The 11,908-nt window shown below is 44.3% G+C and overlaps 1 protein-coding gene across 3 annotated transcripts; it reads left to right on the forward strand.

The window, feature by feature from the left end:
* Positions 1-262: 262 nt before the first annotated feature.
* Positions 263-8,382, forward strand: LOC113125450 (uncharacterized protein PB18E9.04c). 3 transcript variants are annotated; one of them, XM_026298915.1, is made up of 7 exons: positions 263-345; positions 1,692-2,016; positions 3,046-3,140; positions 3,576-3,732; positions 3,976-4,152; positions 4,763-4,816; positions 5,047-8,382. In XM_026298915.1, exons 2-7 carry the CDS (start codon positions 1,875-1,877, stop codon positions 5,943-5,945), a joined length of 1,524 nt encoding a protein of 507 aa, XP_026154700.1. In that variant the 5' UTR covers positions 263-345; positions 1,692-1,874; the 3' UTR covers positions 5,946-8,382. The 3 variants fall into 3 exon arrangements, with proteins under 3 accessions (XP_026154700.1, XP_026154701.1, XP_026154702.1); XM_026298916.1 differs by lacking the exon at positions 4,763-4,816; XM_026298917.1 differs by lacking the exons at positions 263-345; positions 1,692-2,016; positions 3,046-3,140 and adding an exon at positions 3,236-3,314.
* Positions 8,383-11,908: the final 3,526 nt, after the last annotated feature.

The following is an 11,908-nucleotide window of genomic DNA, read 5'->3' on the forward strand; positions in this document are numbered from 1 at the left end:
CTCTATCAGCACTGGGGGGGGGTTCTGAAGGAGGGTCCAGCGGGTGGGAGGAATTAATCATAGGGTTTGCGTTTGCGATTGAAATTCCAGACTTGGGGCTTCATTGCGCAGATTTCGTGACTTTTGTGTCTAACTTTTGGGGAAACGGGTGTGATTGGTGCACGGTGCGTGTGCAGCAGCTGGGGGCGCGCAGTGGGCTCAAAACGTTGCGCGTTCAAGGGAGGAAAAAAAAAATCTCTCGCTCTGCTGCGCCTGCGCACTTCTGTTGTTCTCGTCACTCCGAAGTTTCGGGAGAACCGCGGAGGAAGGAGAGGAGAGAAAGGGACCTAGCGACGCCATTTCCCGGTAACTGTTCTCCACATATTTCGCCTTTACACTGCACATCGCCGTTAACTCTCGGTAACGCACCTCGGCGCTATAACGTAGAAACGCATGTGCGCTGACGCTAGCAGCCACCTCGTTCTCCGTCCACACGTAGTCACCGAGCCGGACTTGGCGCGGCCGAACGAGGCCCGTTTTACGTCCACGACAAATCCACGCATCGGTACGCGGACTCGCAGTCCGACAGGGTTCGCCGTTTGGCCGCAGCGGAGCCCCGGAGTCCGCGGCCATGGCGGAGTCGGTGGCTGCTCCGTGGGAGCGCGAGCGACAGTGGGAGAGGCACGAGCTCAACAAAGGCAGAAGGAGGCTGCAGCTGATTGGCTCTCACGGGCCACGTGACCAAAGCAAACGCAAAGTTGATGAAAATGATTTAATGAGTTTTTCTTAGGTGTGATATTTGAATCGCAGCCAAACTAGATGAACCGAAAAACAATAAACGAAAATGAAAAGCACAATAACTTGAGAAGCTCGACTAGTCTGACATATTTTTATCTTTTTCTTTATTATAATAATTCTGTTTCTGTGGTATGTGTTTTGGTGGGTAGGGCAGATTAATACATTTAAGGGGATTAGTGAACACATTATTTCTGAATATAACGTTTATCAAGTAGATTAATTAATCAGTTGGATTAATTAAGAGGATTAATGAGAAATACTTCGGTGATTTGGTAAAGATGTAAATGTACTCAGGGTACAATACAACATGACTCATCCTTGGGTGTAATTCTTCACCTGTTTTTATATTTTAAAAGTCATCCACAGGGGGGCAGTGTAGGGACACATGCTAAAGGAAAAATAAGGTTTTCTTGGTCTACGGCCATGAAAACAAGTCCAGTCCAACTTTGCAAGAGGTTCATGCTAACAGGTCCATTCTTCTCACAGTGTTGTTTACTGAAGTTTCTTAAATACAAACATGTCCTTTTCTTAGGTGGAGTTGTTCATGCAGCTGGAAGTGAGAACATTGTATAACTTACTCTTAGATGTCTTTGTGTAAATCACCAAGACATCAATCACTTTTCTAGGAGGGCTGTGCTCAGAATCTGCTTCTGTTTTGATGGCGTCCTTTTGTTCTCCTGTTGCATCAATCTTATATTGTTATAAGACTAACTCAGTGAACAGCACAGCAGTAAATCAGTAAAGCCCGTTCATATTTGTATAAGTCCACCTGTGGCAGAGCACATTTCAGAAGCAGCGGAATGAAATGTTTGTTGTTATGTTTCTTTTTACTTTATCTCTCTGTCTTGCCTTCCACCATCTCTCTTCATCTTCCTCTGTTGCCCTCTTTCTTCCTGTCGCTCTCTATTTTGCAGGCCCTGTGCAGTCTGACAGGTGACTTTAGTGCAGACTGACAGGTGGATTAGGAGCAGGCAGTCCTGGAGGGCAGCGAAATTGGACTCAGAACCAAACGCAGTTGCAGTGGGTCGTCGGACAAAGAGGGAAGAGTAGTGAACGAGGCAGAGGGAAGAGTAGTGAACGAGGCAGAGGTTGCAGCCATGTCAACCTCGTGGCGTGATGATGATGAAGATCTTCGGGTGGGCGAAGTAAAAGGGGCACTGAGATCCAAACCGAGGTTCTCCTTCACTGAGGTCAAATTGCTGCTGGAGGCAGTGAAGAAAAACCGATACATCATCCTCAGTGAGTACAGAGGTCCATATGTTTTGGTTATGCTGGTTTCTTCTGTTTGGTAATATGGTTAAGTGGCTTTTGTCCAGAGTTTGGAGAAAGCAGTGCAGTTCCATAGTTGTACATTTCACAGTTACTGAATTTACCCAAAATTGTCAGAGAAGTTAAAAGGGAACTTGAAAGTCATAATAAATAATAGATTTTGGAATTTACTGCGATGGACTGGTGACCTGTCCAGGGTGTACCCCTGCCTTTCACCCAAAGAGATCTGGGATAGGCTCCAGCAGATCCTTGTGACCCTGGTTAGGAATAAGCGGGTATAGATGATGGATGGATGTTGGCATTTGATGTTTCTGTGTAAGTGATGTACTGTATGTAAAGGTTTTACCAGCAGAAGGAGAACATGAGCCTGTTGAGTGACTATATCACCAGGGTTAAATGTGACTTTATGTGTGTGTCAATGAGTCCAGATCCCATCCAGAGACTGACAGCAACAATGAATGTGGTCTTCTCAGCGTAATATGTGTCAATCCAGAACCTGGTTCAGCTTATTGGTCTGTGCCGTAGACCTCCATTGTTGTCCAAAAACTATGAAAAACACAGTAGGGAGCCCTGAACCCTGGTGTGTCTGCAGTCTGCATGTCCTCTCTGTGTCACCATCCTCCCACAGTCCAAACACATACAGGTTAGGATTAGGGTCTGAACCCCGGTGGACCCGGAGACTTTCTGTGTGGAGTCTGCATGTTGTCCCCGTGTCTGTGTGGGTTTTCTCACAGTCCAAACACATGCAGGTTAGGATTAGGGTCTGAACCCCGGTGGACCCGGGGACTTTCTGTGTGGAGTCTGCATGTTGTCCCTATGTCTGTATGGGTTTTCTCCTTCCACAGTCCAAACACAGTTAGACTGGTGATCTGAGCAGGGTGTACCTCACGTCTGACCCATCAGCTCTATCCTTTCCATGAGATAAGTGTTCTAGATAGTGGATGAAGCCTCATGCAAGAAACTGGCCTTACATCATGTACTTCATGTTCCTCCCTGTAGGGAAGTTTAACCAAGGCGTGTCAGCTGAAACCAAGAAGCAGACCTGGGCTGAAATTACAAATCAGATCAACAGTCTCGGAGAAAATCACAGAGAGGTTTGTACAACAATGAATTATTGATGATCATTGTATGAACTTACACATTCAGCCTATGATTTTTTTTTTTTTCCTCTAAGCAGATTTGGGGTATACTCAGACATAACATCACTTTAGTTATATTTGGAAAATCTGCATTGAAAGCAGTTCTCAAACACATAGGATTCTCATGAAGTGAGTCCCAAACTTTGAACTCATAATGTGACATCATAATTACTGTAATGATTTTCAACACATTTTGATTAATTTGCTTTTAATAAGAATTAAATAATTAGTTGAGTTTGATGAGATGATGAAGATGTGCTTGACAAATGATTCACTAAATGTTTCAGCACCAGTGTGAAACATGAGGATGCAGTAGTGGCAGCCTGTGACCTGAAAAAGGATGTGCATCTTCACAATGAAAGACTTTTAAAATAGGTTATTTTCTCATAGGTGCGTCAGATCATGAAGAAATGGGCAGACCTCAAATGTGATGGAAAGAGACGCATTGCAGCCCTTCGTGGCCCCAATGGCACCAGCCTGAGGAAGAAGAACCTGGGCCCAGTGGAGAAGATGGTCCATAAGATACTGATGATGAGTCCTAGAGGAGGTGAGGAGCAAAAGATAGTGACACACATCATGGAGCATCCTGCTATATGAACAGAGTTGTTACACTGTGGTCAGAGGATTTTAACATCTGCTGAAGATAAAGAAACTTGCTTGGCTTGGGCCTTATACTGGCCATGTGGAGGTTTTATCAGATGGTGTTAAATAAGTTCACAAAAAAACAGACTGTTTGGAAATAGAGAAGGGTTCAAGGAGCTGAACTAGTTTTCCATTTGTTGGTTCTCAGATGGTGACAGTGATCTGGACTTGGGTGATGATGATTTCTCAAAGCTTTACAGTAAAGTCCCACCCTCGAACCCACCACCCTACGCCTACCTCAGCCTGACGGACAGCTCCCTTTCTTTACCCGGAGGAGCCTCTCTAGACATTTCTCCTCTCTCCTCACCAGAGAAAGAACTCACAGGTAAACACAGCTGGACATTAAGAAGCACAACGAGCCTGGAGCAGTAACAGGAAAAATTGTTCAGTCAGCTTCTCTATATTCCCACTAACTACCTGGTTCCCCAGAATGAGCAGAGTCTAAAGAGGATTGGTGTGCTTTTCACAGCAAAGGATTTGTAGAAGCTTAAAATCTCATTGTCCATTTTTATACAGCTTTCTTCACAATGCACACTTCACTTGTAGTTAATGAACAGCACTGAGTGACGGTAGTGAGAAATAAACTCTCACGCATCTCTCATGAGCTGACTCCTGCATAAAATAAAGACCAAAGACAGAAGCAGTGTGAAAGGAGCAGACTGCAGGAGATTAGAAACCAATACTGAAGAATATTACAGAAACAGGCAGAGAGTTTGATTAGTGACAGAGAGAGAGAACAGAGGCTGGCCTGAGGATACAGCTGCACTGAGTTTAACCATGTGCACAAACCTGAAGTTAAGAGAATTCAACCAGAAAAGTGAAGGCCTGCATGAGTCTTTGTGTTATGAATGTTGGAGGTTGCTCCACACGTTTTGGCTTTGCAAAATTTCAAAGTGTTACCGAGCTCTGCATCGTGACGCTGCCGTGTTTTGCAGGAGATCTTATCCATTCCTCATCTGAGTTTGACTTAGACATGGCCGACGACAGAGGTAAGGATGAGCTGTGTACTTTCAGCCAAGTCATTTGCTTCAGCTGAATTGTCCATTTAGGATCATATGGTTGCAGGTGCCTCTGTGAAAACACAGTGACAGTGAACCCCTACAAACCTTCTCTGTTTCATGATTTAGTTTGACTGAAAAAGAGAAGCTGCTCTGGTTTTGCTTCAGTTGATGAGACAAAGTGCTGATTGGTGGGATGTTGTTCTCTCTGTCATTTACAGAATGTACCATGGATTTTGACGAAAATGAAGAGTCCATGTTCTCCTCCCCCCCCCCCATTCTTCCCCCGCCATCCTCCACCTCCCTGGACCCGCTGCCTGACGAGGTCATGATGAGGGTCAAGCCCGTCTACACCTACTCCCGAAACAACAGCCAGAACCAGAACCACACCCAGAGCCATACCTCCTCCAGAGTTCCAACTGGACCCTGTTCCTCCATGGCCTCCACCTCCTCTGTTTTCCCTTCTGCGTCCGATTCCGGTGCTGCCTCGTCCTCTGCTGCACCCCCACTGCCAGTGTCGCCCACAAGCTCCAGCATGGCTGCGTCCTCTCTCTCTGCTCCCTTCTCTTCATTCGTGCCCCCTCCTGCCTCTTCCTCTGCGTCTGACTCTACCTCTCACCCTGTGTCCACCTGTTTCTCCATCCCCCCACCTCCTGCTCCTCCTGCTGCTGTATTTTCCTCCTCCTCTTTTGGTGCTTCTTTGACCTCAGCTCCCTCATCTGCTGGTGTTCACAAGCTTCCTCCCTCCTCCTCCTCAGTCCTTCAACCACAGCATCCCCCCAGCTCAAACTCGTCTGACCCTCTCCCAGCTGGAGCGTCCTTCCGCAGGTCCCAGGACCACGTGGCCCAGGTGGCCTCTCAGAGCCTCCAGCAGCAACGGGCCAGCAGGATGCTCCTGACCTCTGTGTCTCAGTCTCTGGAGATTTTGGCTCAGTCTGTCCAGGTGTTAGTGGAGAGCCAGCAGGAGTTTGTGCAGGAGTCGCTGCTGCTGCAGAGAGAGACGGTGGACATCCTGAGGGATTTCTCCAACACCGCCCTGACTATGCTGAGGGACAAGGCCAACAGTGGACACCTGGCAGCGCATCATCATCATCATCATCATCCCCCTTCACACTTCTGAAAAATGGACATGAACACACTAGTAGGTTTCATCATGTGGACTAATGGTGGGACCTGGTTCTGAGCGCTGATGTTTGCTTTCTCTCTCTCTCAGTAGGTTGGATTTCATCCACTAGTTTTTCTACACATTTTCAGTTGGTGCATGAAAAACCGGAAAGTTTTGTGCCTTAAATCACACAGAGCAGACAGAACAGATTTACTCATTTTAACTGAACATCTTTTCTCCATGTTGGGTTTGGTACTGTTGTTGTCTTCTTCTGCAGTGGTTTAGTGACACTTGATTGGAACTTTAGCGCCACCAGCTGTCTATCTCGTGAACCAACTTCTACTAGTCAGGTGACTGTGGAGGAGGGAAGCCTTAGTGAATTAGCATTTTCTTTTGTTGATTTTCTTTGAAGTGTAGTTCAAAACTGTGGATGGAAACCTACTGTGTGTCATTGACAGAGAGCAGGCAGGGGGTGACAACAGAGCTGGGCCAGCATCCAGGTACTGGTAACAAACTTATAACGGAGACAGTGTGAGGAACTAGAAGGCAGAAACGTGACGTCTGAGGACTCTGCCAACTGACGGCTCACTAAACACATCCACTGCTCTAATTTTAGCTACTTGCTCAAAACAAACATTAATTGTGTGTGTATGGGTCCTGAAGTGTTTACAGCCTAAAAAGGAGGTTATGCTCCTAAGGTCATTTGATATTTCCCTTCTCGAATGTGCTGGGTCACACGACTCACTGAATTAGGGGTAATCACAATCAGAGAACTGGGGAGATTGAAATGTGTTATTAGACTACAAACCATAAAACTGTTTGAGCTCCAGAACTCTGCGTCAGAGTGGGAGCCCCATCATGTGGCTTGACAGCCTCATTGTCCTTTCAAGCTGCTGGAGTCTGCACTGGAGAAACACCTAGTCTGCTCCCACGTAGTGACAGGAGCTGAGGCCCGTCCCCCTCACATGGCTGGGACATGCCTGTCATGCAACAACAAATTAGAACCAAACTTTTAAACTATATATAATTAACGTGTTGTTGGGGTTGCTGCTGAATTTACTGCCACAGATGAGAAAGTTTAACTTTTAAATCCCAGAAGGCAATTGAGTCATTTTTGTTCTAAATTAAGGAGAAACATTTCTCAGTTATTCCTGTGTGATCTGCTTCCAACATGCCTTCACATGTGGTGTCAGAGTACCTCAGCAAAATGGATTATATGGGATGGGAGGCCTGATTTTATTAGTTTTCTGGCCTAAAGCGCTGTTTAATGGAATGAGAAGAGAGAATAACTAGTGTGCATGCTCCAGTTAGGAGTGGGCTACTTTAAGTCTCCTCTCATAAAATCACAACACAAAACACAGTTTTTAATAATAATAAAGAAAATAATGTTAGAAGCCAAAAGAATAAGCTTTGGTCTGTGTTTCTACCCAATAAGCAGGTGGATCCCAAGTTCACTGATGTTAATGACTGTGGTTGAAGGGTTTAGGCCTGAGGTAAATCTTGCTGTAACGTTTGAGAGGTCTTTTCATTTTTTCTGTTGAGATTTCATCTCCCTGATGCCTGTGAACCAGCAGAAAGAGCTGGGCTGAGCGTTACACATGCATGTTCTCTTTTAATGCGATACACTCAGTTAAATTAGCAGACAGTAGTATCTGTCATGGCTCTATGCAGATTGAATGCTTTACAAATCAAGGTAATTCATTAATGCACAACAATGCAAGGTAAAGTCTGCTCAGTTCAGTAATTGCCCACAGTGGTCTAATACATGCAGAGAAGTTTAAAGTGAGAGCTACCAGCCAGTCCAGTGTTTCTTGACCCACTCACAACAGTGTCTCTGTCCACAAATTAGAAATCATATTCCAGTGGATATGAATAATAAATAAAACTAGATCTTAAGGTTTTATTCAGTTTCTAAGATTAAACATGTTGGTCAAAACAAGATTGAAAGACTAAACCCAAAACCAGGAGTTTGTTTCTGCTCGTCACTCTGCCCTGTCACTGATGGGTGAGAACGGTGCTGATTAAAGAGGTGATGGAATATTTACACTGTGGAAAAGCAGAAACTTCTATTGCAGTGGATACAGGAACCAATTTGAAATCCTGCTTTTAAAAGCTCAAATTTCAGGAGTTCTTGAGCTGACTTCTGCAGAAAACTGTCAACATGATGCTTTGCTTCATGCTGGCATCACATTTGTTTTATTTCTGAGTGTTTGAGTTATCTGGGAATTTTGAATATCCAGATGTGATTGACATCTGTTCAGAGTTAAAACACATATTTACCACAGCACACATAGAAATGACGTGTTCCTGAAACACAGCACTGGGCTGAAAATGCAGCTCCCCCAGCTGCAGCTGGCTCCCAGCCTGACACACTGACCAAACTGACTGCTGTAAAACCAGGCTGTGCGATTTTTCCTATGACCAAATCCTGAGAATAAAGATTTTATTATTAAAAAAACAAGTGTTTTCTGTATTATTGTTTGATGACAATGTACTGTGTGATGATCTGTGTGCTGATCATGTAAAAAAATAACTGGTGCCAAGCTATTTAAGGAAATTTAACAATACAGAAAACAGACATATTCAATACACTGGCAGAGCTGATGTTATTTCTTAAACTTTTATTCCAAGTTGCATTAATTGTGCTTGTACATACAGAGGCAGCACAGCAGCTGGTTTCAGGTTCAGAGGAAGGATATGTCCTATAGCCAGGGTGAGGTTAGCATGGTTTGTTTGTTTTGGACACTGACTGCAAGGACAGACCTTCCTGGTTCAAGCCTCATACAGACACTGCTGAACTCTAAAGGAAACCCAGGACTGTGGATTCTGTCGTTTTTCATAGTCATGCCATGAGAGAAAATATGGAAGAAAAGACTAATTACAGCATCTAGTAATTGTTTCATTTTGTTTGCTGATCATATGTGTGTTTGTGTGACTCCAAAGTTCTATAATTCAAGCTGACCTGATCCCTGCAGCGCCATTCACAAGCCCAGCTAGACAAATAGAGCATTTTGAGTTCACCTGATTGGATCATATTTAGTTTGAACCATGAGTGGACAGACCCTCAAGCTGTTCTCTCAGCTTATTTCTGTCATAACGCCACAGAAAACTGACAAGATGTTTCCACTGCAGTGTCTGGCTGCTCTTTCAAGCACTTTATAATAAATAAATGCCATCCATCCATCCATCTTCTTCCACTTATCTGGGGCTGTGTTGCGGGGGCAGTAGCCGAATCAGGGATACCCAGACTTCCTTCTCCCTGGACACTTCCTCCAGCTCTTCCAGGGGGACACCGAGGCGTTCCCAGGCCAAAGACACCACAACACAGGAACACAGATCCTCAGTGAGCTCTTTGGCTGACTAGATGGTACACGGCCTGGCATTCATTTCTGCAGATTCTTGATATTGTGTCCTTTCTGGGCGCCACCCTGGCAAACTCAGTGTTTATCTCAGGTTGCTGCTAAGTGATACTGATTTGCTGCCTGATGTGTCCCTTGGACCAAAACACATAGGTTGTAAACAAAAAGGAAATATTCCACAGGAAGGTTTTCAAACTACCTTTGTCACGGCAGAATTTCCTCTGGTCTGCAGTCAGCGGTTCCTCTGGACTCCAGCATAAGGACATGGTGAAATGTGGACTGGTTGCTTAGCCTTTTAAATATTAGAAAGGAATTATTTCGTACTTTATTTGTTGATTTTAAGTGTGCAGGTTTCCCTCATTGGCCTTTTTGAGAAATAATTACGACAGGACTGGAAAAATAGCTGCCACACGTCTCTACTTCAAAACAGTTTCTGTCAAAACAGAAGGAACACCAAGATCTGTTTAAATCTGAATAACAACTCAGTTTTTCCAAGAAAAATACCTTTTTATTTCATTATAAATCCACATAATTGTATCTATGAAAGCAGAAAATCTCCATTTCACACGTTGTGTTTTCTCTCCATATTGTGGTCATTTGTTTAAGTATATTCAAAGTAAATCATGGGTATCAAACCATTGAAGACTTTAAGGTGTATGTCACATACAAACACAGACACTGTCAAACAGCAAGAGGGGAGGGAGGGGAGTGGGACAGCGCAAGTTCTGCTGGCCATCTTTAAAAACCGCTAAATACATTTAACGATCTCGAGGGCCAGCGTTCAGTAGTAGGAACACTTACGGTGAAGTTCACCAGTGTTTTGCATTCCAATGCAAACAGAACATCAGAATTCATACGCAGAGCTGGGCGTGTGCGCTTCAGTTTGCCTTTGAATGAGTTCTCTCTGGAGTTCCTCAAGGCCCCATCCTTAGGACACCACAGTTTTTTCAGTTCTCTAGATACCGAGTGAACCAGTCCACCATGGATACAAGTATACTAATTATTTCAACATTATCTGAGTCATCTGCAGCCTGAGGAGTTAGACTGGTAATACTGGACAGTATACTATTCAGTTTTTCATGAAAATGAGAGAGAGAGAGACGGACAGAGAGAAGATGAAAACACATGATAAAGTGCCAGAGAGGTTCACTGTTTAGTTTGACAGTTTACCACTGATGCGTTGAGACAAGACGCTGACAATGTGCTCATATTTTCAGTCCAAGGCCCAACATGTATTTTCTCTTTGACTGCTAAGAGATAATAGAGAGGTGTGCTCGCGGAAGTCTGCATGTGCTCCCGATACCGATATAGTGCTGTCATAATACTGTGATAATCCTTTGGCATATGACTGAATGCTGGGGAAAGAGAAGAGAGGTGCCATCGACCATTGACAAACCATAACCCAGAACACCTTGGAAACATGTCATAGAATGTATTTTCAGATCCACAGAGATTGATTCAGTATATTCCCAGTGCAGCATTTAGTGTCCGCATAGATTCAACTGTCAAACGCAGAGACTACATCCACATGAAACCCTTCAGAGGCCTGGATATTTCGTTCAGAAAAGAAGAAGAGATTCCAGATCATGTTTGCTCTGATTCCTCCCAGTGAGAGGGTTCAAAACCCAAGGCCTGACCTGCAGCCAGCACAGCTGATCCCAGCACTCCGGAGCGTTTTGCATATGAACTGGTCGGCTGATTACTCTCCTCTGGTTACCTGAAGGACGTTCATATCACATCTGGTTCTGATATGAGGTGGTGTCAGAGGGTAAGGTTTGCCTCTGGGTCCAATACCTGATCATCTGGGCTTGGGATGTGAGCCCACTGGGGCACCTGAGGGAGACACAAGGAGACAGGTACAGATTGGCTGATTATTCTATTGAAAGATGCTTTAGGTCTGATTTAGATTAGATCTGTGATTTGTGGACTGAGTGAGAAGTATTCTGAGCCATGTATGACTGTTATATTTAATATTATTTTATCACTATAACTGTCAACATGTAAACAGCGTTTAATGTCCATCCATCCATTATCTATATCCCCTTAGTCCTAACCAGGGTCACAGGGATCTGCTGGAGCCTATCCCAGCTCTCTCTGGGTGAAAGGCAGGGGTCCACCCTGGACAGGTCACCAGTCCATCACAGGGCCACATAGAGACAAACAACCTCACACACTCACACTCACTCCTATGGGCAATTTAGAGTCACCAGTCAACCTGACATACATGTTTTTGGACTGTGGGAGGAAACCAGAGTACCTGGAGAAAACCCACGCAAGCACAGGGAGAACATGCAAACTCCACACAGAAAGACCCCTGATGGGTTTCACCAGGAACCTTCTAGCTGTGAGGCAGGAGTGCTAACCACTAATCCACCATGTTACCCAGGTTTAATGTTGTAATTATAAATATTATAGTAAAATGTTGTAATTGTAAATATTATAGTAAAGTGTTATAAAGTGATCATCATCTATGTCGTATACTGCCACATAAATATACATCAAAACATTAGTGCAGTACTGTTAAAATGTACTTAGTTCCAGGTGTATAAAAGCAACATGATGTTTTAGTCTGATGATGATCTTGTAACTGAAATTCCTTTCTGCTCTTCTCTTCTAAGT

This window comes from Mastacembelus armatus, chromosome 13 (assembly GCF_900324485.2).
Source record: "Mastacembelus armatus chromosome 13, fMasArm1.2, whole genome shotgun sequence".
Lineage (NCBI taxonomy): Eukaryota > Metazoa > Chordata > Actinopteri > Synbranchiformes > Mastacembelidae > Mastacembelus > Mastacembelus armatus.

Bases quoted from the DNA above. Each gene is read 5' to 3' on its own strand.
- LOC113125450 (XM_026298915.1), top strand. From the start codon at position 1,875: ATGTCAACCTCGTGGCGTGATGATGATGAAGATCTTCGGGTGGGCGAA. The intron at 2,017-3,045 runs GTGAGTACAGAG...TCCTCCCTGTAG, and splicing joins AAACCGATACATCATCCTCA to GGAAGTTTAACCAAGGCGTG. The intron at 4,153-4,762 runs GTAAACACAGCT...CGTGTTTTGCAG, and splicing joins ACCAGAGAAAGAACTCACAG to GAGATCTTATCCATTCCTCA.